The sequence below is a fragment of the Sceloporus occidentalis genome, unplaced genomic scaffold (assembly GCF_023333645.1).
Source record: "Sceloporus occidentalis isolate IW3139 unplaced genomic scaffold, rSceOcc1.0.p SCAF_171, whole genome shotgun sequence".
NCBI lineage: Eukaryota > Metazoa > Chordata > Lepidosauria > Squamata > Phrynosomatidae > Sceloporus > Sceloporus occidentalis.
Window position 1 is genome coordinate 538,334 of NW_028317151.1, and position 27,799 is coordinate 566,132.

Consider the following 27,799-nt stretch of genomic DNA (forward strand, 5'->3'; position numbering starts at 1 on the left):
TTTTATTTTGTTCTGCACATTTTAGGCCTGAATGCAACTTGAGTGCTAGGAACATATGGTATCAATTATGTGACGTAGCCTAGAGGGTCTTCTGTGTAATGCCGGTGTATCATATGACTGCTCCAATAGGATTCCTTAACGTATACCCTAACCAAATGTAAAAAGGTATAAATAGGCATGATTACAAGGGCAAGGTCTCTTTCTACGCTCTCACCTTCATCTCACCAAGAATATTGAGCCTACAGTACCTTTTATCACCATTTGTTCCAGCATCGGTACTGTATGTATTGATAATTTGTTATCGAATCAACCTGATTAATAAGTGGTCTTGATTGCTGTTTGATCACTGGAGAAGTTTAGATATTCAAGACAAAGAATATTCTAACAAATTGACGAGCCAGCCAGTCTTTAGTTGGTTTTCTACGGCGATTCTACGGAAGATTAGTAGCTCCAATAAGCTATGGAGAATTATGAAATAATTCATGGAACAGATAAGGATAGACTTCAGCAGTTGATTAAGTTTACAACTGGAAATACCAATCCAACAATTGATATACTAGAAAATCTGAAACCTACAATTTCAGAGGATCCATTTTCTTTCTTGTTAAGATTTGAGCAGGCTTACAGATTAGTTTTTAAAATTTCTGATGATGAATGTCCTGCCTCTATGATTCAAGTTTTTGTTAAAAAGTTTAACTACCTGGATCCTACTTGCATAGCAATTGCTTCGGATATGCAAACACTTGAGGATGCTGCTGCATTTATTGATAAAATCAGGAGAGAATGCAGACATGAAGGGGTTAAAATGAATGTGTCTGTAGTTAACATGGTTAATAGCAAGGATATAGGTAGAAAGGAGAGATCACATTTCATTCACCCCCCTTCTCCCCCTCAGGAAAGCAGATGCAGAATCCCAGGGGACACAGGTTTTGGAATAAAGAGTCTTTTCACTGTTTCTATTGCAAGAAACTGGGACATTTTAAAAGACAATGTCGCAAATTTCTCTATAATAAAAAATTAAAAGAGCAAAGAAAATCAAATGGATTTGTTTACAGTTCAGATCCAAATGTATATACTAACAGAGCCATAACACCTCAAAGAGATTTACTTTACACTCCAATGATTAGGCAAATTAGGGAGATTGAAGTTAATAAAGAAGATTTACCTAATACAGGAACTACACAGGAGTATGTTTGCTGTAAGTGCCGTGAGAGCTATAATACGTAGATATATGTTGTTCAGTATACAGGGAGCTGGTATAGCAATTAACTCTAATTCGTACTGTATCCCTGCACTTCTATGAAAATTTATTATAAGACTTTATTATAAGAAAAACTATATGAACAACATCAGATGTGTTATATGTTAAAGTTTTGTGTTTTGTTTTATTCTGTAAGTTAAGATCCTGTAATGTGATATGTTGTATATGTTAAACTGCCACTACATAGTGTCCATCATTTGCAGAAGTACAAGTTAGGGATATTTCCTTTCTTGCTTCTCAGGTTGATTCAAAACCTTAATTTAGTTCATGAGAACAGGGCTTTGCGTCATGACAAAAAAGGATTACTATGTATTGTATTGATCAAATATGTTTTTCCGTAATAAATTGAAGTATTAATTATTTACTATTGTCCATATTTTTAAATTCATCTCATGATCCAAATTCATGTGTTATATTTCGCTATTTGGTTATTTGGTAAAATGATGCAGTCTTTAATGTTAATCATTTTAAACAATTTCTTAAGAATCATATTAGAACATTACATCATGTTTTATAGTGAGGTGCTACAATAATAAAGGTGTTGTATCAGCTAAGATTTTGATGCTGCACATCTGTTGTGTTTTTTAGGTTGTATATAAGAGTCGAATGGACAATGCAAATCATTAAAAAGTCCATCATGGCAAAGATACCGGACATTCAAGAAGAGATAATCCTTTTTGTTTCTAGCAGTTCTGACGGCGACCATACTGATGATTGACGGTTCTAAGGAAGATCTACAGAGTCAAGAAGATCTACAGATTTGACAACCAATTTATAGCCAATTTAACAATACTCAAGGGTTCCCGGACATAATTAAGAAGAAAAGAGAAATTGATGATTTCAATGGTTATGTGTGTTTTGGTGTAATGAAAGGGTACTTATTAGTTTGTAACATTAGAATAAATGTTACTAGAAAAAGTAATGTAAGGTTAAATGTTATGATAGGGCCTAAACATTTATTTAGTTGGACTAAAGGGCCCTACACACAAGATGACAAATTTGGGTTTTGGGAACATATCATAAACAAAGTAGCTTTATTGAGTATAGTAATAGGATGCAGTAATAATGTATGTGAATGTACATGTTTAATACCTATGGCAGATAAAGAAGAAACATTGTTTCCTATGAGAGTATTGGGATTACCTGTCAGTAGTACACAATTATTATTTTATAAATTAGAGTATCCTGATTTTGGTTTTTCCACAGATATGTCAGAACCTGAACAGTTAAACTTGTCTGCATGTTTACATTTTGTGTCAAAAATAATTTGTTACATCTGATTTCCAATTGCACGCGATACAGATTTTAGTTGCTGCAAATATATTAATAGCTAAATAAAGATTTGATTTATTTTTAAAAGGTATATCTATATGAAATAGAAAAGAGTCGGGAGAGAAACTTAGTCTGTCGCAGTTCCACCAAATATGAGCCGCTGTTCCTACTTCAAGTTTGCATCTCCAACATTTGTTGGAGTTAATTCCTGATATTTTAAATAAAGTAGAAGGAACATAATACCATCTGTGCAGTAATTTAAAAAATTGTTTGTGGAGATTTATACAATGCATTGCTTTTCTTACATTAGCCCAAGCGGAATACCAAACTTCTACCGGATAGGAAATGGCTAAATCAGATTCCCATTTCAAAATAGTATTGGACTTCTCTAGTATGGATGTCTGTTCTGACATTTTCCCAATTTTAGAGATAAAATTTTTCAATAAATCTGTCTAAATTATTTGGTAAATTCAAGGTCTTAGACTTAAAGCTTGTGATTCTCAGATACAAATAATATTCTTTACTAGGTAAAGAAAATTTAGTTTGCAATGTTGAGAAAGAGTTTATCCCAGATAAGGAACAAATATCTTCTATTTTAAGAATCCCATATGATTGCCAAGCTTTGAGGTCAATGTCCTTAATATATAGTTGTAAGATTTCGACAGGAGTATGAAATGACCATATATTTCCAAAACCATTAATTTCTTTAAATTTAAACATATTCCTCAGAATATTTAATATTAAGGGATTTGATATATCTAGTTCTTTAATAATTTCAGAGTTAAGCCAATAAAGTTGGAATGGATCAAGATTACGGGATTTCCATTTTTCATATTTGTACCAAGGTAAATCGTGATCTCGTTTAACGTCCCAAGCTAAGAAATGGCAAAACATGCAGTTTTTATATAGATTTCGTACATTGGGAAATTTCTAATGGTTTTAAGACCTATTATTCTCATTTATATAACTTAAGAGACTCGATTATATCCCCCCCAGATCACATTAAAGCTATTCAGACATATCTGAACCGCTTACATCTACCACGATTAAATTCTTTCCAATTAAATAAATTAAACGAGGAGATCACCACAGAAGAAATTCAAAAAACCATATGTTCTCTTCAATCCGGCAAAGCCCCTGGCCCTGACGGTTTTACTAGCATATATTATAAAACCTTTAAAACTAGTCTGTCCCCCTATTTACGAAACTTCTGTCAGGTGGCCATGTCCAGTGGTTCATTGCCCAAAGAAAACTTACAAGCCTTGATCACCACCCTTCCAAAACCAGGCAAATCTACTGACCACCCTCAAAATTTTAGACCGATCTCTCTACTGAATCAGGACCTAAAAATATATGCAAAAGTCCTAGCTAATAGAACTGCCTTAATTCTCCCACATCTGATGAACCAAGATCAGTCGGGTTTTGTCTCGGGCCATCAGACCTCTGAGAACACCAGAAGACTATTAAATATCTTCCACTATATTGAGGAGGACAGCACCCCTGCTTTGATCCTCGCCTTAGATGCCGAGAAGGCTTTTGATAGGTTACGCTGGTCATATGCTTTCTCGGTATTAGAGCATATGGGTTTTACTGGTAGTATATTGCTGGCAGTGTCATCTTTATATTCCAACCCCTCAGCGAAAGTTTAATCTAAGGGTGCCTTATCTGAGGAATTCAATATTACAAATGGGTCACGGCAGGGGTGCCCTCTTTCACCTTTAATTTATATCTCATCCATGGAGCCACTGGCTCAGGCCCTTCGACTGGATGACAGAATTTCCGGGTTGAGTATTAATGGTAGAGATCATGTCATCTCTCTATATGGGGATGATGTCATCCTCTCCCTCACCACGCCAGAAACATAAAGCAGTTATGGAAAACATCAACACATAAGGTCACCTATCATATTATCATTTAAATAATTCTAAAACACAAGCTCTCCCTCTGAACCTTCCCCCTCAGCAATTAACATCCTTGAAGTCCCAATACCAGTTTGACTGGCAGGTAGCTAGTCTAAAATACTTGAGAGTAGACTTGTCATACCTCTTCTCTTCCCTATTTACTAAAAACTACATTCCCCTCCTTGCAACTATTGAGTCAGATTCTGCGGAATATGCTAATCATGTTCATATTACCAAAAATTCTTTATTTATTAAGGACATTGCTAATACACCTCCCTGAATCCTTCTTCATTAAAATAAATAGAATTCTGTCACGTTTTGTATGGGCTGGGAAGAGACCAAGATTATCAGCTACCATTATCACAAAATCAAAACTCGCCGGAGCGATTGGGATGCCTAAAATTAAAGGTTATTACATATCTACTTTGATAACTCTCCTAAAACAGTGGTGGTGCGATACCTCTAATTCACATTGGGCTCACATTAAAAATTCCTCGGTATATCCCTACAAAATTAGTGATCTTTTACTACTTCCAGCCTGGAACCTTCACAAACCTCCTCTCACAAACCCATTAGTAAAAGCCTCATATAATGTTTGGCTGCAATACCATACCGCCTTAGGGAACTACTTTTGTCAATAATTAAAGCCTCCAGTCCAGGGCTTGAATTAACTAACTGGTCTTTATGGGGTATAACTCATGTCAAGCATATATTTAATGCTAATGGATTAATTTGAAACCATTCGACGCACATATAATTTATCCAATAAGGATTTTTACAAATATCTACGTATTAGACATTTTTTACAATCTTTGACCCCCTCCTCTTTGCATGTAGATAACTTCACTCTCAATTACCTCTCATCTGATATGAAGGGAATAAAACCAATATATACTCTTTACACTAAATCTGATAAATGTAATAAAATGTATCCCATAAAACAATGGGAAAATGATATAGGAATAAATGTAGCCCTTCAAGATTGGCAGTTAGCTTTTAAATGTTCACATAAAGCTCTTCAATGCTCCTCACATGCAGAATCCGCCTTTAAGACAGTATCCCGTTGGTACTATACTCCGGATAGGATAGCTAAAGCTTTCCCTTACTCTTCAAATAAATGTTGGAGAAAGTGTGGCCAGAAGGGGACCTTATACCATATCTTATGGAATTGCCCTCTTATACAATCATATTGGGTAGAATGTAAAAGCCTTCTTTCTACGATATTAAACTAGGGATACAAATCAGATCAGATGGAAACCATGGTATTCTTCATCCTATTGTATAGATATTTGAGGTTCTTTAGTATTTTTAAGGATTCCAGACCAACTCCCTCCCGCTGTAACTCTCTTCGATGTAACAAATGCTATCTGTAACTACAGTCATCCTCACTGGTATGGCATGACAACTATTAAAACTATTCACTATAAAATACTTGAGCAGATATACACTTATGATTTTAAAAATTCACTCAGGCATACTGTTCTGTTCCTCTCCCTTTACGGGGAAGTTTTCTTGTTTACGTTTTTTATTACCTTATAACCTTAAAATGTAACTGAGATAAATGCTTATCAAGATGGTTTGAATTTTCACTGTAATGACAGCTGCGACTGCCTTGGTTTGATCATAACTGACAGCTGCGACTGTCCCCCATATATTACTATTTGAGTTATTTGTACTTCTTATTTCTTTGAAAATTAATAAAAAACTATTGAAAGTAAAATGGAATTTATTTTAGTTTTTGCTTAAAATGTCTTCTATACTGTTGGTGCTACAGCTGAACAATTACCTAATTTATGTTCAGCAACATCTTCTGAACACAATCATACTGTATTCATAGACAAGCTGAAAAACCAAAGACCATGTGCATCACAGGATATGATAAAAACTAACTTCTATACAAATGAGAAGCATGCAAGTGTTTACGAGCTCACTTAAATGATATACTGAGATTTATGTTTAATGATTCTAAATAAATCTGCATATTCAACACAAAATGGCTTACCGAACACTCTTCTTCTGAGCTTTGTATGCAACCAGATTTGTCATTTCTTACACAACATGCTGAGTGTTTCTCTTTTTCTCTTTTCATTTGAATGTAATTGTATACTTGCTGGTCTTGTCTCATGCATGGTGAAAATTTGGCTCCAAGGTGTATTAAAGCTTCCTGAAAAAAATTTAACCATAAATATTAAGGCATGCATGAAGTAATTTACAGTATCTCACACCCCCTCACCTTTTTCGAAATATTTTATTATATCTTTTTATGTGACAACACTGAAGAAATAACACTCTGCTACAATGTAAAGTAGTGAGTGTATAGCCTGTGTCACAGTGTAAATTTGCTGTCCCCTCAAAATAACACAACACACAGCCATTAATGTGGAAACCTTGGCAAATAAAGTGAGTACACCACTCTCATACTGGTCACTGGAAGTTCAACATGGCACCTCATGGCAAAGAACTCTGAGGATCTGAAAAAAAGAATTGTTGCTCTACATAAAGATGGCCTAGGCTATAAGAAGATTGCCAAGACCCTGAAACTGAGCTGCAGCGCCATACAGCGGATTCACAGGACAGGTTCCACTCAGAACATGCCTCACCATGGTCGATGAGTGAGTGAGGACGTGAGGGAGGACCAACCCACAGGTTTTCCGGTGAGTGGCTGCAGGTCAGTTGCCGACAGACCCCCCTCCTAAGGGGGACCTCCAGGCACACAAAGAGCCAGGACGATCAGGATGTCTTGAATGAAAAGCATGCACATCTTTCACTGCCTCATAGCCCTTCCAGTGAATGAGATACTATAACTTTTTGTGTATCCTAGAATCCAATACCTCCTCCACCTCATATTCCTCTGCGCCGTCCAAAACAATAGGTTCCGGTGGGGAGATCTGTCTTCCCGGGAAACCAATTTTCAACCTATGGTTTTAATAAAGAGACATGGAACACTGGGTGAATTTTCATGGTGCATGGGAGACGTAGCTTGATGGCTAACAGGGAAATGATCTTGCAGATGGAATAACGGACCGACAAATCTGGGACCAGACACTTTAAGATGTCTAGTGGATAGCCATACTTTGTCCCCAACTTGATACATAGGTGCTGGAGATCGATGTGAATCTGCAAACCATTTGTAGCGTTCTTGAGCCTGTTTTAATTAATTACGAATCGTTGTGTAAGTATGCGTGAGATTGCGTACATGTTCTGTGACGGAGGGAACAGTACTGAGGATAGGGGATCCCGGAATCATGGAGGGGTGGTATCCGTAGCAGGCAAAAATGGAGACATCTTAATAGAACTATGAATATTGTTATTATAGGCAAATTCGGCAAGAGGAAGAAACTGAGCCCAATCATCCTGCAGGTAAGTAGAAAAGCAAGGTTTGGTTTGTACGCTCGGCTTGTCCATTGATTTTTGAATGAAAGGCGGTAGAGAGGCAACATTGAACATGGAGTTCCTGACAAAAAGCCTTCCAGAAATTAGAGGTGAATTGAGTACCTCGGTCTGATACAATATTCTCGGGTAGTCTGTGAAGCCTGAAGATTTCGCGAGTGAACAGGCTGTTTCCATAGCAGAAGGAAGTCCCGTATGAGGGATGAAATGTGCCATTTTAGAAAAATGGTCTACTACAACCAGGGGCGTACCTAGAGTATTTGGCACCTGGGGCGGATCCTGTATGTGGCACCCCCCCACACACACACTTTAAAACTGCATAGCTTCTACCGTTATATACCGGCGCAGACACTGAAGGTGGTACAGCATAACACTTACTGTTATCATTATATACTGAGGCAGACATTGACGGTGGTACAGCATAACACTTATCACTATATACTGAGGCAGACATTGACGGTGGTACAGCATAACACCTACCACTATATACTGAGGCAGACAATGAGGGTGGTACAACATAACACCTATCACTATATACTGAGGCACACATTGACGGTGGTACAGCGTAATCCCTATCACTATACATTGAGCCAGACATTGACAATAGTGGAGCATAACTCCTATCACTATATACTAAGCCAAACATTGATGTGGTGTAGGCCTACCACTTCATTAGTAGTAGGGATGCACCGAAACGAATTCTGGACTGAAACCGAAAATGCAGCATTTAACTGGCCGAAACCGAATATGGGCCCCCCAACACCATAAAAAAAATGTAACACTTTTATTTCAAGTAAGTAACACACCAAAATAGGACAAAACAATTAAATAACAATATTAATATATATATATATATATATATATATATGATTGTTAACAGCAATCACATTTCTATCATGCCCAGGCATACCCAGATTCCAGGATGTACTCGCAGACTTGGCATGATAGGAGTATGATTGCCCTATCTACCCCTTCTCACTCCCTTTTGTCCTACCTACCCCTTCTCACTCCCTTCTCCCTATCTACCCCCTATCCCCCCGTCTCACTCCCTTCTCCCTATCTACCCTCTCCTATCTACCCTCTCCCACTTTGAAGTTCACTTACCTTTCAGGAGTCCTGCGGTGGGGGTGCAAGGCCTCTGTCTTCCAGCTCTGCCACTGTATGGAACAGTATAGAGTGATGGGAGTTATGATGTACTAGAGCATAATTATATAATGAAAAATACATTGGAAATGGTACAGCATAACACCCATCACTCTCACACACTTACCAATCCGCACATATACCAATCCACACACATACCAATCCACACACACACCAATCCACACACACCAATCCACACATATACCAATCCACATATATACCAATCCACAAATACCAATCCACACATATACCAATCCACACACATACCAATTCACACACATACCAACCCACACGCATACCAATCCACACGCATACCAATCCACACATATACCAATCCACATATATACCAATCCACACATATCAATCCACACATATACTAATCCACACACATACACCAATCCACACATATACCAATCCACACATACCAATCCACACATACCAATCCACACACATACCAATCAACTCTATCTCACTGAATGCTTTCCTACCTTTCCTCTTTTCTCCTTACAGCTTCTTTTCCTCCTCTTCACTCCTCTTCTTCAGTTCTTCTGTCTTCTTCCGGGTCAGAGGTCACGGACGGCAGTGGGCGCGGCTTCAGTGTTGTGCGCCGGGATCTGACAACAAATCCCGGCGGACAGCAGCTGTTGCCGCGCGGATCGCAAGGGTAAAACTCCCAATAGGCCCGAAAATTTTAGACCGATCTCTCTGTTAAACATTGATCTAAAACTATATACTAGAATCCTGGCTAACAGGCTATTCTTCCATCTTTAATTAACAATGACCAAGTTGGCTTTGTTAAGGACCGACAAACGGTAGATGGAACAAGACGATTTATTAACCTGATTTACTTTGCGGAAACTCGTCGGATGCCTTCTCTGCTGCTCTCCTTGGATGCGGAGAAGGCGTTCGATAGGGTGCATTGGGGTTTTTTGTCGTCGGTTCTAGCAAAATTTGGCTTCACAGGTAAAATTCTCTCGGCTATTAAGGCCCTTTATTCCCAACCCTCTGCTGTTGTTTATTCCTCAGGATTTTTATCACACAGATTTAATATATCAAATGGCACACGTCAGGGCTGCCCCCTATCGCCTCTCATTTTTGCTGTTGTGATGGAACCCCTGGCCGAATCAATACGAACTAACCCTTCGATTTCGGGCTTACCGATAGGTAAGAAGGACCATCGCATCGGCTTATTCGCCGACGATATAATCATAGCTTGCAGAGACCCCTTGTTATCACTTCCATCCATACTTGATACTTTAAGGAAATTTGGCGCTGTCTCCTATTATAAAATCAATGAAACTAAATCTCAAATTCTTAATATGGGCCTTTCCCCTAAAATAGTTAATGTCCTTAAATCTAGATTTCCATTTTCCTGGACATCCACTTCACTCCCTTATTTGGGTATAAAATTGACATTCTCTGGCACGCATCTTTTTGACGAAAATTATGTTGTGCTACTGAAAACCATGAAACATACTATTTCCAATCTACCATCCTTGGGTGTTTCCTGGTTAGGCAGAGTAGCGGCTATTAAAATGATGATCCTTCCCAAAATACTACACTGTCCCAATCTCTCTCCCATTGGCTTACATTCAAAAGCTACAAAGCATCATAATGCAATACGTATGGACCAAAAAGAAGCCAAGGGTCAGGGTAGAAACTCTTTATTTACCTTTGAGAAATGGAGGCATTAGTTGCCCTTCTATTCTCCAGTACTATAGGGCCAATTTATTAGATCAACTTAAATATATATGGAACCAGGATGCCTCTAAATTGTGGGTGGAGATGGAGATGAAGGAGCTGGGCCCTTGTGGAACTCGCGATATTTTTAGTGCAGCGTATTTGTTCCGGTTTTTTTTGTCATACTCCCATCCTACTTTGAGAGCAATCTCACAATTATGGTGTCGGTTTGTAATTCCCACCAAACTATTTCAAGCTAATCCACTATCTTTGTCTATTAAAATCTTTGAAGCAGCGATACCTGACCTGAATTTAGAGGTCTGGATTGGCAAGGGAATACAGCGTTTATCAGACATTTGGGACGGTGAATCTATGATTCTATTTGAAATCCTCCACAAGAAATTCCACATTAGCAACAAAGACTTTTACAAGTACTTACAATTACGACACGCCTTCCAGTCACTCACACTGCATTCTAATCAAACTGACTCTGATTTGTTTAAATGGCTGACGCAACATAATAAACACCATAAAGGCATCTCAAGGTGCTACTCATTACTATTTAAAAACTTACCTAGACCATCCCGACTCCTATAAACTCAAATGGGAAACTGAACTTCAGACTCACTTTACTGTAGACCAGTGGCAATTGGCACACACGGTTATACCCTCCGTGTCTAAATGTATCAGCCATCTAGAAACTTCCAAAACACTGTTGTATCGCTGGTATCTTACACCGTCACGATTAGCACTTTTCACTCAAACTCCAAACACCTGCTGGAGGTGCTCAGAAGTAGGTTCATTTCTTCACATATGGTGGCAATGTCCCAGAATACTTGCATAACAACACTGCATGACCACCATATGTGTATATAATCACCTTTCTCCAGCACAACTCTGATACGCCAGGGAACATTAAACGTAATCTTGAAGGAGTCAGGTACCAATGATTTAAAACTTTGAAATACCGTATTTGCTCGATTATAAGACGACCCTGATTATAAGACGACCCCCCAAAATCTGAATATTAACTTAGGAAAAAAAGAAAAAGCCTGAATATAAGACGACCCTAAAGGAAAAAAGTTTTACCAGTAAATGTTAATTCATGTAAACTATTTTTTTTAATAAAAGCTATGATTGAGAAAAATATTTTTTTTGTTTTTATTTCTTGTATTTTCCAACCTGTCCCCCAGTTACGCACATCTGCCCCCAGGCTTGCCACTCCAATATGGCACTGTGGCCCATGATATGCCTTTTAACCCTCTATATGCCACTGTGCCCCATGGTATGCCTTTTGACCCCCTATGTGCCACTCTGCCTCCAGAAATGCCTTATACCCCTATATGTCACTCTGCCTCCAGAAATGCCTTATACCCCTATATCCCATTCTGGCATTTAGGGGGTTAAAATGCATATTATGGGGCAGAGTGGCATATAGGGAGGTATAAGGCATTTCAGGAGGCAGAGTGGCATTAAGGGAGTTAAAAGGCATTGTATAGAGCACTCTGCCTCCAGAAATGCCTTATACCCCTATATGCCACTCTGGCATTTAGGGGGTTAAAATGCATATTATGGGGCAGAGTGGCATATAGGTGTATAAGGCATTTCAGGAGGCAGAGTGCTCTATTAAATGCCCCCTTAACGCCACTCCAGAAATGCCCTATGCCCCCATTTAACACACACACACACACACACTCTCCCCTCCCCTCCCCTCTCAGCCCTCTCTTACCGGTGCTTCCAGCCGGGGCAGCGGGTTGACGTCGCCTTCTGCTGCAGCCGGAAGGAGGTGGAGTTGGCAGCGGGGGTTTGTATCCGTCCGTCGCGTATACTTTCCCCGGCTGTCAGAGATCAGAGTTCCCCGCACCGGTGCGGGGAACTCTGATCTCTGACAGTCGGGGAAGGTTTGCGCGACGGACGCAGACAACCCCCGCTGCTAGCCACACCTCCTTCCGGCTGCAGCGGACGTTGTCTACGCGGATCGCGTAGACGTCAACCCGCTGCCCCGGCAATACAGCAGGAAGCACCGGTAAGTGTGTGTATGATGGGGGGGGGGGTGAGACAGGAGGATCCAGGTCCCCTGCAGCGGTGCGGGGGATCTGGATCTTAGTCTCCTAATCAGACTCTATTTGAGGTCTGATTAGAAGACGACCCCGATTAGAAGACGAGGGGTATTTTTCAGAGCATTTGCTCTGAAAAAAACCTCGTCTTATAATCGAGCAAATACGGTAATTCTCTCTAATTGAAATTGAGTATATGGTGTTATGAGTTAAAGAAATTGCATTTTGCCAACTTTTTTTTGTAATCGATGTCCGAGTTTCTTTAGACCATCTAGAGATAGTTTTAGAGAAGTCTGCTTCGTCTAGCTTTTTTATTACTTCATATGTTTTTTATCAATATTTTCTTGGTTTCTTTCCCATTAAATATATGACCTCATTTTAATTGAATAATAAGATCATTTTTTTTATAGTGCGTCTCTTAGAAATTTTTTTTATCCTTAAGTAAGGGAATACCTCGGTGGATGGTAGGCAAAATTGCTGAACTAATTGAGCATACATTTTAATAGAATTACTAATCAAGATATCTTTGAGATTCTTAATACCTGCATTTTTCCATTTCGTCAATGACATATCTGATAGATTAAGTTCAATGATATCAAGTCCTGCTGTATCTAATATTTTGTCTTTAAGCCCAAATTTTTTCTTAATTTTAAACCATTCCTGTATAATATCTTTAAAAATGATATTATTTCCTGTGCAAATCTTTCTTTTCAATTTAGATTGAAATTCCCATACTCTGATAGATAAATTACTAATGCCAGAGAGATATTGTTCCATTTTATGCCATGGTTGACGCTTACTATTTTCTAACTGTGTGTTATAAATATGTATTAGCATGCATGCCTCGTATGCGCAATCTATTCTAGGGTAACTCAGGCCCCCTGTATTCGATTTTTGAGATAGGAGTTTAATTCCTATTCTAGCTTTCTTATCATTATTAATGAATTTATTAAAGGAAGTCTGTATCATATTTAGCCAAGAGGCTGGCATTTTTAAGGGCAAATGTCTGAAAAGGTATGTCCATTTGGGAAGAATGTATGAATTTATTATATTTATTCTACCTATCCAAGAATTTTTAAGTAATTGGTCTCTTTGATACAAGAAAGAAAATTTCTTTCCATCATATTCTTTGCCTTAGCTGTTAGTTTCAAACCTAGGTAGTTAAGCTATTGTAGTACTTCTTTAACCCCTTGATGACAATTGCCGGTCCGGGCACGTCAAGTCGTTTACGACAATTGACGTGCCAAGATCTACTTTCGCTTTCTGCACCCAAACGGCGTTTCTGTAATGCCTCGACCTCGAGGCATTCAGCAACGCCACGATCGGCACTAGGGGCCATCTCTGGCCCCTCCCCGGGGCGTCAACATCCGCCATACACTCCGGAGAGCGGTCACAGCCGCCGCTGCCGGTGATCTTCACCATCAGCAAGATGGCGACCGTCCTGAAAAAAAAATAAAAAAGATGAAAAAGTTTGCTAGATGGTCTCCAGACCATCTACAGAACTCTGGCTCCACTTGCAGGTTGAATACAGGTACTGCATTCAACCATGCAAGTCAATGGAGCCCAGCTTTCTAATCACAGTGTGATTATATATTTTTGTGAGCAAGTCCTAAAATTAGCATATTAGCTTAAAACAATTCTCGCATGGAAAGAGTTAAAATACTGGCATATTAAATGCCCATGGGGTGTCTACTTTTAAAAAATGTATGATTTGATGGGGTAAATTGAATTGGCCGGGTTCAACAATGTCCCAATTAACACGGGGGAAGGATGGCCACACATCTAATTTCCAATTAGAAAAATGCACACGTACCAAATGTGGCCTTTTAGTTCCCCCAAAAAATGACAAACCCATGCATGTGGGGTATCACTGTACTCAGGAGATGTTGCTGAACACATACTGGGGTGTCGGCATATACCAGGAGCTGTAAATTCATACATAACATAGGTGTGTGGGGGAAAAATACACACAAAAGAATACTACTGCAAAGTTTGACAAAGACTGGTGGTGCATGGAAAGAGTTAAAATACTAGCATTTGAAATACCCTGGGGTGTCTAGTTTTCAAAAATATATGGCTTTATTGGGCATACTGAAATGACCCGGCTCAAAGATGTACCAAACCCCAAAGTTCAACATTGAAAATGCGCATGCCCCAAATGTGGCCCTTTTGCCCCCAAACAGCCAGGCAAAATCATTCATGTGAGGTATCGCTGTACTCAGGAGATGTTGCTTAACACATATTGGGGTGTTTTATGATAGTGACATATATCAGAACCTGTTTATTCATACCTGAAGTAAAATGTGTGTGAAAAAACAAATGCAAAAAAAAATTACTACCATAAAGTTTGACAAAGGCTGATGGTAGAATTAGTGCTTGGAAAGGGTTAAAATACTAGCATTTGGAATACCCTGGGCTGTCTAGTTTTCCAAAATATATGACTTGATGGGGTAAATTACATTGGACAGCTTCAAAGATACCCGAAATGGCACATGGGGGGAAGAATTACCAGATTTGGAAAAAATGGCTTTGAAATAGCAAAACGCTACCTGTACTTATTGCCCCATAATGTGTAGAAAAAAGCAAAAAAACATAAAAACATTGGGTATTTCTAAACTCAGGACAAATAGTAGAATCTATTTAGCAGGTTTTTTCATTACCTTTTATAGATGAGTAAAAGATTTTTCAACTAAAAGTTAGAACAGTAATTTTTTTCTAAATTTTTTACCATTTTATACTTTTTTTAATAGTAAATAATATGATACAATCAAAACAATGTCATCTAAAGAAAGCTCTTCTTGTCCTGAAAAAAAATAATATCTAATGTGTGCGGGTTCAGTAAACGGGAAAGAAGAAAATTACAGCTAAACACGAGCAGCGCAGAAATGTTAAAATTGTCATTGTCACGAAGGGTACAAAAAGTAAAATCAGCCTTTGTCACGAAGGGGTTAAATTTAAATTCCCCTTGAATTATTTGCTTAGTTTGTGCAGGAGTATTTAAGTAGATAATTTCTGATTTTTCTATATTTAATTTATAATTGGCGATTTCTGCATATTTATTTATAATTTTCATTAATTCTCTGATAGATCTTTCTGGATTTTCCACTGTTAGTAGAATATCATCTGCATATAAACAAATTTTTAATTCTTCTTGTCTCAATACTGTACCTTTTATTTTTTCATTATTCCTTATTAGAATTGCCAGAATCTCTATATTTAATATGTATAGCATATAAAAGCATTATATTCAAACCCTACTGGTAGAATTGTAGGACAAGCATTATATTCAAACCCTACTGGTAGAATTGTAGGACAAGACATTAAATCTGAATGGTTTCATATTAACAACGGCGCACGACAGTTGTTTTAATTTTTCAAGGCTTTTACTAATTTTATCAAATTCCAGTTCTCTTATTGTTCCTTTTAATTGCTGGATTTTAGCAGATCTAAATTTAGTTGGCGACAATTTATTCAATTTATTAAGATCATAAAGATTAATGTATAATGTAGGTAATTCTGGCCCCCTTTTTCTATTTTTGCAATTTTAATAAGGTGGCCTCGAATGACACTTTTAAAAGCACACCATAAAGTGGATCTGGATATTGTTATATCATCATTCTCTAAATAAAATTTAATTAGTTTCTGCAGAGATAGAATGTGTTGTTGATCCAGTATCAAATGATTTAGTCGCCAGTCCCTGGGGACTTTCTTTGGATAGTTAGAAAATGTCTTGCAAATAATAGCATTATGGTCTGACCAAATTATGTCTTTGATTAAGATTTTTTTTGTATTGTTTACTAGAGGGCAGTTTCCTATCATCAAATCTATACGCGCATACGAGGCATGAGGTGCAGAAAAATGAGTAAATTCTTTTAGAGTTGGGTTAAACACTCTCCAATTATCATAAAGGTTATTTCTTTTAAAAAAGTTGGTCAGGCTTTTAGCCGATCTTTCTATTCTCTGATCAAGTATCTCTCCTCTTCTTAGAATCTTATCCATGTTAGTTTCCGGAGTTGTATTAAAGTTTCCTGCCATTACAAGGATACCCCTAATGTATTTTTCTGGGTTTTTTTTATAAATCTTCTATAAATCTAATTGAACCCATATTTGGTGCATATAGGATAATTAAAGTGTTTAATTGATCCTCTATCTTGCAGACAATAATTAAATATCTAGCCTCGGGGTCAGTATCTTGGAATATGATTTTGAATTTAATATTGGTGGAGACAATAATAGCAACGCCTCTCTTTTTTTTATGTTGTAAGGAAGAAGCAATAACTTTTGAAATTTGTTTACTCTTGAGAGGGACATCTCGAGAACTAAGCCAGTGAGTTTCTTGTAAAAAACATAGGTAAATTTTTTCTTTCTTTAGTACTTTCAATAATGAGGATCTTTTTTGAGGACTGTCAATACTCAATCCTTGAGTATTTAAAGAGATAAAACGTACCATCTTTTTCATTTATACACTTCTACCCCCGGCTCCAGGAAATTAAAAAAAACAAATAAACAAACAAAAACAAAATATAAAAAAAATAAAATTTAAAAGGGAGAAGGATGAGGTATATGCTATTTCCTGGGCCTTCAATAGCCAAGGTTTGAAGGGCCTGATACGGTCCGTCCCCTCTACCTGGACCGAAAAACCTGTGCCTCATATTGTGAAAAATCGCTTATGAGGTAAACATTTAGCAAGGTCCCCTTTAAGGAGTTCGGGGGATTTTTTATGAAATTAGAATTAAAAAATTGCAACTAGAGAAAAGAGGGAGAAGAGGAAAGGAGAGAAAGCAGTGAGAAGAAAAAAGGAAAAAAAAAAAACTATATTGTCTAATACTGAATGTATAGGTAGGTTCATGTAGTTAACCATTATATTATACCATTATAATATGCAAGTGAATATGGTGTGTACTATATTGATTCTTCTGATTCTTATCCATACCATAAAATGCATTGTCTTGCTTCAATCTCTATATAGAAAATAATAATACCATTAAAGAACTATAATTCAAACTTTAAAGGTTTGTTTTCCCACTTCTCAATAGGATTGAAACAAATACATCAATTCATAACAAAAAAAAATTACAGTTTGATACAATAAGCCATTATACCAAAAGTGCTTTAAATATGTACTATATTAATTCATTTAATTATTATCCATACCAAATACATAAAGTGCTTTATCTTGTCTCTATCTCTGGATAAAGTGCTACAGTTGATTTAAAGTGCAAGAATTATTCAAGTAGTGAATCAGATTAATTGATATACTTTTACTTATATATATATATATATATATATATATATATATATATATATTTACCTTCCTGAATAAATTAAATACTAAATAATTTAATTTGATATCTTAATTTGATACAGTTTGATACGATTAGCCATTATACCAAAAGTACTTTAAATATATACTGTATTAATTCATTTAATTATTAGCCATACCAAATGCATAAATCTCTGGATGTAATAAAGTGCTACAGTTGGATTAAAATGCAAACATTATTCAATTAATGAGTCAAATTAATTGATGTACTTTGCTAATATATATATATACCTTCCTGAATAAATTAAATACTAAATAATTTAATTTGATGTCTTAATTATAAATAGTCTTGTAACCATTTTTGAATGTATATTCATATCCAGCCTTTACATGTAAAGTGCTCCCTTTAAAAAAAGAAAAAAGAAAAAAAGAAGAAGAAACCATCTATATGAGTAGGATTACCTTCTCTCAACTAAACTAAAGTGCATTAAATATGTGCAAAATTAATTAGAGCAAATGCTCTGAAAAATAACCCTCGTCTTATAATCGGGGTCGTCTTATAATCAGACCTCAACTCGGTCTGACTATGAGACTAAGATCCAGATCCCCTGCAGCGATGCAGGGGACCTGGATCCTCCTGTCTCCCCCCCTCCCCACTTACCGGTACTTCTGAGTCCCCGGTGCTTAGTCCGGGCAGCGTGTAGAGCTCTGCGCGATTCGCGTAAAGCTCTACACGCTGCCCGGACTAAGCAAACCCCCCACACACACTTACCGGTACTTCTGAGTCCCCGGTGCTTAGTTCGGGCAGCGTGTAGAGCTGTGCGTGATTCGTGTAGAGCTCTACACGCTGCCCGGACTAAGCACCGGGCAGCGTGTAGAGCTCTACCCGATTCGCGTACACAAAATCCGCTGCAGCCAGGAGGAGGTGCGGCTAGCAGCGGAGACCTTCCCCTGGCTGTCAGAGTTCCCCGGCCGCCCCGGTGAGGGGAACTCTGATCTCTGACAGCCAGGGAAAGTCTGCGCGATGGATGCAGACAACCCCCGCTGCTAACCGCACGTCCTGCAGCTGAAGTTGTCTACGCGAATCGCGTAGAGCTCTACACGAATCGCGTAGAGCTCTACACGCCACCCGGACTACGGGGAGGTTTGCAGGAGGGAGGGGGAGGGAGTGTTAAATGGGGGGCATAAGGCATTTCTGGAGGCAGAGTGCTCTGTGAAATGCCTTTTAACCCCCTTAATGCCACCCTGCCTCCAGAAATGCCTTTTAACCCTCTATAGGCCACTCCGCCTCCTGAAATGCCTTATACCTCCCTATATGCCACTCTGCCCCATAATATGCCTTTTAACCCCCTAAATGCTAGAGTGGCATATAGGGGTATAAGGCATTTCTGGAGGCAGAGTGGCACATAGGGGGTCAAAAGGCATATCATGGGGCACAGTGGCATTTAGAGGGTTAAAAGGCATATCATGGGCCACAGTGGCATATAGGGGGTATAAGGCATTTCTGGGGCAGAGTGGCAAGCCAGGGGGCAGATGTGCATAACTGGGGGGGCAGGTTGGAAAAAAAAGGAAATAAAAACAAAATATTTTTCTCAATCATAGCTTTTATTAAAAAAATATTGTTCACATAGTTTACATGAATTAACATTTACTGGTAAAACCTTTTTCCTTTAGGGTCGTCTTATATTCAGGCTTTTTCTTTTTTTCATAAATTAATATTCAGATTTTGGGGGGTCGTCTTATAATCAGGGTCGTCTTATAATCAAGCAAATACGGTATATTAATTACATTTTAAATAATTCATGGTAGAGAAAGGCTGAATTTTACCACAAGACAGGAGGCTTCGTATTTTGCATTATCCTTCTTTACTGAAACCTCCAGCAGCAAAGGAGTTAACAACAATAATAACAACAACCAATCAGAAAGAACAGGACCCTATAACAGTCCAGGCGTCCATCAACTCCTCCTCTTTCTTTGCTGCTTGACCTCCAGGTGAGCACCTTCCAATTATGAATCATAACCTTTATACTTGGGTATTTGGTCTATTTCGTTCTAATTATTTGATTTTGTAGTTTTCTCTTATTTTATACCATTGGTGTTGTTTTATTCACCTCTACTCGTCACTTTTCATTTTGTCCATTTGGCTGTGCCTTTGGCCTTGCTAGGCCTGTATTATTCCCCATATTCTCTTACCTTATTGTAGTTTTGCTCTCCACGCGGGTCCCTTCTGGCGCTGGCTGCCCTTTTCTCCTGCTCCCCCCCCCCTGGTTTCACTGCGTGCCGCGGGTCCGGCGGCTCTCCTTTTCCTTCCCCGGCGCCACGCGATGGCTCGCCTCTGAGGCTTACCGCGTGCGCGCCTGTTTTCGCGGGGCGGGTCGTTTTCTCTCCGGCTCGGGATCCGCGCTTTCGGGTTTTTGTAGCGGCGGTTCGCCGCGCGTCTCGTTTGTCGGGCGTTCTTTTCTCGGCACGGTGCAGTTCGCCGAGGATTCCCTTGGATCTGTGTATGGCGCGAGGGGATTTCTTCCCCTCTGCACCACGTGTCTCTCTGCCGGTCTTATCGTTTTGCCGGCTCCGTTGTGGTTCATTGCAGCAGGTTAGATATTAATAAATAATTGATTATATATAAACAATAAATAATAAAAAACAAACAAAAAAAAAACAAAACAGACAGGTGCCTTTTATGGGGGTGAACCCCTCCTCATTGATGCCAACTGCCTTCTGGGTTCTGGATACACCATGCATAGGTGTTTATGTTCTGCACTGGCCCCACTCTGAACCCTGGGTGAACCCCTTACTTATATTGAGGGTATCCCCCTCTACCTTGAGATTGAGGGTACCCCCCTCTACCCTGATTGTGCCCTTTCCAGGGCTCCTTGGTGGGTGGTTTCTGAGGGTGTTCCCTCTCCACCTTTATTGTCTCGTACCTGTCTGGGTCTCAGGGGCGAAACCCCCTGCGGATTTTGTTTCTGTTGGGCCTGGGTGAACCCCTCTCTTTTCAATAAACATCCGCTCATTTCTATCCATTTCTGTTTTTCAGAAACACAGTACTGGCAGTATGGCTGATGAATGTGACACACCTCTTCCTGCGGCCCTACAGGCCTGGCTTCGTTCGGCTATCGCAGCTGCTATTCCTACGGCTTTGGCAGAGACCCAACAAGCCCGCCCGACACTGACCGTGTCATCTCTACCTGGGGCTCAAGATTCGGAGGCTGGTAGCTCTCCTCCCCTGACTGAGCGAGAGAACCCTCGCAAGCGCCCCTGGGGCGATGCCCCCTCGACATCGGGCAAAGGCAAAGCCCCTCTCAAGAGGCACTGTGTCGCCCTTCCCCCTGTGGGGTCTGATCCCGACGCTTCTCCATCCAGGGAGTTGGTCGAAGAATACGAAGTTTTGGATGAGTATCGTGCTGGTTCTTCTGGCTCGCCACCTCCCACCGACTTCGGGCGAGATGTGACACCTGATTTCCCCAAGCCTACATCCTCGGGGCCCGACCAGCCCTTTGAGGTCGTGGATGCCCTCGGCTTCCCACTTTTTGATCCTCGGGCTCTCCGCCACCCACGATCAGCGGAGTGGACACCGTCCGCTCACATCGCGGAATTCATGAAATTTTGGCTGCGACACCCCCTGGACAAGGAGGTTCGTCAGCGCTTGCGGTCTGAGTGCCCTAGACCTACCCTGCCTGCCAAGGTATCGAATACGCCAGAATTCGATCAATCATTTGTTACCTTCCTTTCTGGCACAGGAAGAGACCCCCGGAAGGGTATTGAACTGGGGCTGCGGGCAGCGCAGGATAAACTTCTGGACGCTACCGGGCCGCTAGCTCAGGTGTTCCAGATGGCCGACGAGGCCCTAACCGAAGGCTCTCCTTTGGACGCCCACCTGGTTCAGGAATGGATCCAGAGGGCGTTTTGTCTCCTGGGCAATGCCAACTGCGCCATCTCGGCGGAACGGCGCAAGGCCGCCCTCTTCAAATTAGATGCGAAGCTGGCCGATCTCGCGCAAAAGGAACTGGGCCCTGATGCCAATGGCCTCCTCTTCGGAGAGAAGTTCATAAAGAACTTAAGCCAGCATGTCAATGTATTCACTTCCCTTAACAAAGCGCAAACATCCATGAAACGTGTCTTTCGCTCCGGGGAGCGTTTTTCCTCCAGGGCTGGCCGGCAGAGGGGTTGTGCCGCCAGCAGAGTCGCCTTCGGCTCCAGACCCCGTTTTCCCCACGCTTCGACGACCTACCGGGCCCAAGACCGCGCCCCGTTCGGCCGTGGCTACGCTAGGGGCAGAGGCTCCTCCACCTTCCGAGGGAAGACGCCTGTGGGTAAGAGTTTGTCCTCTCCTTCCCCTTATTCCGGTTGCGGGTCGGTTGGCTCATTTCACCCTTGCCTGGTCCACCCTCACCTCCGACCCCTGGGTCCTCGAGACCGTGTCGGGTTTTCGTCTAGAGTTTGTTTCCCCTCCGTGTCAGGTTTCCCCTCCCTTTTCCCCCCACCTAGCACGCAGCTCCCGGGCCCTGGTAGATTCCGAGTTGTCCTCTCTCCGCGTGAAGGGCGCCATCGAGCGGGCACCCGGCCCTCCCTGTTTCCTAAGCAACATCTTCCTCGTGCGCAAGAAATCGGGAGATTTCCGCCCTGTGATCAACCTCCACTCCCTGAACGCGCTAGTGGTATATCGCCACTTCAAAATGGAAGGTATCCACCTTCTGAGGGATCTCCTCCGCGAGAACGACTGGTTCACGCGGCTGGATTTGAAGGACGCCTATTTGACGGTTCCAGTCCGTCCGGGGGATCGGAGATATCTCCAATTTCATTGGCAAGGGGGTCTGTGGCAGTTCACGTGCCTTCCGTTCGGTCTCAGCTCCGCGCCCTGGTGCTTCACGAAGTTGCTGAAGCCGGTGTTAGAGTATCTTCGCGCTCGCGGCGTGCGGTGCATCGTCTATTTGGACGATGTGCTCCTCATGGCCTCCGACAGGGAATCCCTGATCCGGGACACGGTCTTAGCAGTCCGCTTGTTCCAGGACCTCGGCTTTATCATCAACGAGGCAAAGTCGGTCCTAGTCCCTACCCAGTCGATTCAGTTCTTGGGTTTCACCGTGGACTCGGTGTCGGCGGTACTCCGGTTACCTCGGGACAAGGTTTTGGCCATCAAGTAGGAGATTCGGAGACTGCTCCGATCTTCGATGGTTTCCCTCAGGGCTCTCGCTCGCGTTATCGGTCTTCTCTCGGCCTCTATTCAGGCCATTTTTCCCGGACCCCTCCACTATCGGGCTCTCCAGCGTTTGAAGACTCGTCATCTTCGCGCGTGTTATGGTCTAGCTGCTTTTCTGCTGCATTGCTGGAGGCTTACAGCCTGGCTGGGTTGCCATGGCTACACTCCTGTCACTCCTGTGACTCAGCCCATTGTCCAGCCCACAGCCAGCCCCTTTTGGCTATTTAAGCAGCTAAACTTCACTTCCTCCTGGCCCTTGTGTTGTTTCCGGCTGCAAGTGCTATTGCTGTGTTCCTGTGTTCCTGAATTCCTGTGTATGACCTGGCTTTCTCTGACGTCCATCCCAGCTCCTGATTCCTGGCTTGTTCCTGACTTCGCTGATCTCTGTATTCCTGACCCCGGCTTGTCTGAGTACCCGTCTTGGTTCCTGACCCCGGCTTGTCTTTTGGTATATGCTTTTGGATCACGATTTGGCTTTGTTCACTATTGTCATTACAATAAAGGTGATTGCATTTTACGTTTTGTGTCCGTCTGGTTCCTGGTCCCTAACATTACACAAGGGCCATGAACCCAGAAGGGGCAGGCAATCCACCAAATGTTTTTACCAGGCTGGACCAGGTAGACCAGCGTATGGACCAATTTGCGCTAGCTCTCCAGACCTTGTTGCTCCGTACTGCACATCTGGTTCTGCCAGCTCAGGTCCCCACGGCACAGGCTGCCTCTACACCTGCTGCTGCTTCCGCTCCGTCTGCCACTGGTGATTTTAATACTGCCAGAGGCTTGACAGGGTCTGCCCCGCTTCCCGAACGTTATGGGGGCAACCCTAATTTGTGCAGAGGTTTCCTGAACCAGGTCAGTATCTATCTGGAGATGGTACCTCAGGCATTTCCGTCTGACAGGAGTAAGGTGGGCTTCGTGATTTCTTTACTCTCAGACAGGGCCTTGGCATGGGCGAATCCCCTTTGGGAGACACAGAAACCTTTAGTACACAATTACCCTGAGTTTGTTGCGTCTCTAAAACGGGTATTTGATGTACCGGCACGCTCTGCTTCGGCTGCCAAACGATTAATGTCCATTCGGCAGGGTACAAGGACGGTTTCGGACTATGCTATTGAGTTTCGCACCCTGGCCGCTGAGGTTGGTTGGAATAATGAGGCTCTCGTGGCTGCTTTTTCTAATGGGCTCACGGATATACTTAAGGATGAGATTGCGGCCCGGGACCTTCCCAGTGATTTGGAGGAATTGGTCTCTTTTTGTATCCTTATTGACTCACGAATCCGTGAGAGACCATCCTTCCGGGAGCGCCTGCGGAGGCCTCCTATACGTTTAGCCCCGAGCTTTTCATCCCCACCCGTGCCTCCCTCTCCTCCCATGCCTCCTGGTCTCGACACTTCAGGCATTGTGGAACCCATGCAGCTTGGATTTACCCGTCTCTAGGTTGAGGAGAGGGCCTTTAGGGGGAGGGAGGGTCTCTGTCTTTACTGTGGTAAAGCAGGGCACCTGCTGCGAACTTGCCCTACACGTCCGGGAAACGCCTGCACCTAAGGCTCCAGAGGGGACAGTCCTTAGGTGGCGTCTTGGCGTCCCCAGATATCCAGAAGGATAAACCTCTAGTCTCGGTGGGTCTCACTTGGGGCAAGATTTCCGTCATTTCAGAGGCACTCATTGACTTGGGGGCAGCGGGCCTCTTTATTGACAGCACCTTTGCTCAGAAGCACTCTATTCCGTTGCAGCTTCTGACTGCTCCACTTGCCATTGAGGCGATCGATGGCAGACCGTTACAGCCCCCGCAGGTCACCCATGAAACCGCTCCTTTGTCTATGGCTGTTGGGGCTCTCCATCATGAAATTATTCAACTCCAGGTGATACACTCTCCTCATTATCCTGTGGTTTTAGGATATCCATGGTTGCGCAAACATAATCCCGTGTTTGATTGGTTAAGGGCCGAAGTCTTGGCATGGTCACCTAATTGTTCCAAAACATGCCTAGGGAGAGTGGTGAAGGTGCTAACCACTTCTCCGGTCTCTTTGTTGCCTGAGGAGTATCAAGAGTTTCATGATGTATTCGATAAGGGCCGGGCTGGTGAGCTCCCACCTCACCGCCCGTACGATTGCGCCATTGAGCTGCAAACTGGTGCCATACCCCCTCGAGGTCGAGTCTACCCATTATCTGTCGCAGAGAATAAGGCCATGGAGGAGTATGTTGCGGATGCTCTGTCCCGGGGGTTCATCCGTAAATCCTCTTCCCCTGCTGGGGCCGGATTCTTTTTTGTGAAAAAGAAGAGCGGCGAACTGAGACCCTGTATAGATTACAGGGGGCTCAACCGTATCACGGTTAAGAATGCCTACCCGATTCCACTCATTACCGAGTTATTCAATCGCTTAAAAGGGTCCAAGGTATTTACAAAGCTCGACCTGCGAGGGGCGTATAATTTAGTAAGGATTAAGGAGGGCCACGAATGGAAAACCGCGTTTAACACCAGGAGTGGGCATTATGAATACCTAGTTATGCCCTTCGGTCTCTGCAATGCCCCCGCGGTTTTCCAGGAATTCATGAATGATGTCCTAAGGGACATGCTCCAACAATGTGTGGTGGTATACCTAGATGATATTTTGATCCATTCCACCTCCATAGAAAGCCACCACACTGATGTAGCCCGAGTCCTACAGAGGTTACGAGAGAATAATCTCTTTTGCAAATTGGAGAAGTGCGAGTTCCACCGCAAGCAGGTCACCTTTCTGGGGTACGTAATTTCAGAGGTCGGTTTCGCTATGGATCCTGAAAAACTCTCGTCTGTTCTCGAGTGGCCACGACCTGTAGGTCTCCGCTCCCTTCAACGGTTCCTCGGCTTCGCTAACTATTATAGGAAATTCATTCGGAATTTTTCCTCTATTGTTAAGCCTCTTACAGACATGACCAAAAAAGATGGCAATGCCTCTCTTTGGTCCCCAGGGGCCATCAAAGCTTTTGAGTCATTGAAGGCCGCTTTTGCCGCAGCTCCTGTTTTGGTACACCCGAAACCCGAACTTCCATTCATACTTGAGGTCGATGCGTCTGAGACAGGGGTAGGCGCCCTCCTGTCTCAACGTCCTACTCCTGAGAGCCAGTTGCACCCATGTGGGTACTTCTCCAAGAAGCTAGGTGCTGCGGAATGCAACTATGAAATTGGTGACCGTGAGTTGCTTGCGATAATACTGGCTCTCAAAGAATGGAGGCATTTGCTTGAGGGAACTTCCGTACCAATCCTAATTCTCACAGATCATAAAAATCTCACCTACCTGTCCGAGGCTAAACGCTTAACTCTGAGGCAGGCCCGTTGGGCATTATTTTTATCCCGTTTTAATTATTTGGTCTCGTACCTGCCGGGGACCAAAAATGTCCGGGCCGATGCTCTCTCTAGACAGTTCTCGAAAGCTAAAGAGGAGTGTCCTCCTAGTCCGATTATTCCCCCAGACCGAGTACTGGCTACCATACGTACCAGCATAACATCTCCCCTCGGGGACAGAATAAGGGCCGCTCAGGTAGATGCACCTGCTGAAACCCCCTCAGGGCGATGTTTTGTACCTGTCAACCTGCGTACCAAGTTACTTTCCACCTATCATAATCCTAAATCAGCAGGTCATCCCGGGAGGAACCAACTTCTCTGGTCGGTTTCCCGTCTCTTCTGGTGGCCAGGAATTAACAAAGATATTGTTGCCTTCGTAGCAGCCTGTCCTGTCTGCGCGCAGACTAAATCACCCCGTCACCTTCCAGTGGGCCTTCTCCAACCCATACCTACTGGTGAGAGGCCATGGTCTCACCTTGCCATGGATTTCATAGTCGATCTTCCGCTGTCTAACGGTAACACAGTTATCCTCATGGTTGTTGACCGGTTTTCTAAAATGATACACTGCATCCCATTCAAAAAGCTCCCTTCCGCTAAGGAGTTGGCTACAGTTTTTATCAAGGAGATCTATCGGCTACATGGGGTTCCCAAAGTCCTACTTTCTGACCGGGGTAGCCAGTTCGTCTCGAGATTTTGGAAGGCCTTCTGTGCGCAACTGGGTATCCAACTCTCCTTCTCCTCGGCCTACCACCCACAATCTAATGGGGCTGCGGAAAGGGCCAATCAGGGCTTGGAGCAATTCCTGCGGTGCTACATCTCGGACCACCAAAATAACTGGTCGGATCTGCTACCCTGGGCGGAATTTGCTCATAATAGTGCTGTTTCGGCCTCTACCCGGTTCTCCCCTTTCATGGTGAATTATGGGTATCAGCCCTCCATGATTCCTGATAATTTCACTTCCCAGGGGATTCCGGCACTGGAGGATCATCTCCAGCAGATCCGTTCCACATGGGTGCAGGTTCAGGAGGCACTTCAACGCTCACAACAGTGTCAGGAGCTCCAGGCTAATCGTAAACGCCTACCCGCGCCTTCCTATCAGGTCGGGGAGAGGGTCTGGTTATCCTCCAGAAATCTCCACCTCCGGGTGCTCTCCCAGAAACTGGCTCCCCGGTATGTGGGGCCCTTCCGTATCCTGCGACGGGTAAACCCTGTGGCCTATGCCCTGGATCTTCCTTCTAACATGCACATCCACAATGTGTTCCATGTCTCACTGTTGAAACCTCTGGTCTGTAATCGTTTTACTACAG

General features: G+C 42.3%; 1 protein-coding gene across 1 annotated transcript in view; it reads right to left on the bottom strand.

Annotated features, from left to right (window-relative positions):
* LOC149279317 (inactive rhomboid protein 1-like) overlaps window positions 1-27,799 on the bottom strand; it is a 466,620-nt gene that overhangs the window by 325,197 nt on the left and 113,624 nt on the right. Inside the window, exon 10 of the mRNA XM_089501319.1 lies at window positions 6,437-6,598. Within this exon, the coding sequence (XP_089357445.1) occupies window positions 6,437-6,598 (162 nt within the window). The remainder of the gene's footprint in view (window positions 1-6,436; window positions 6,599-27,799) is intronic.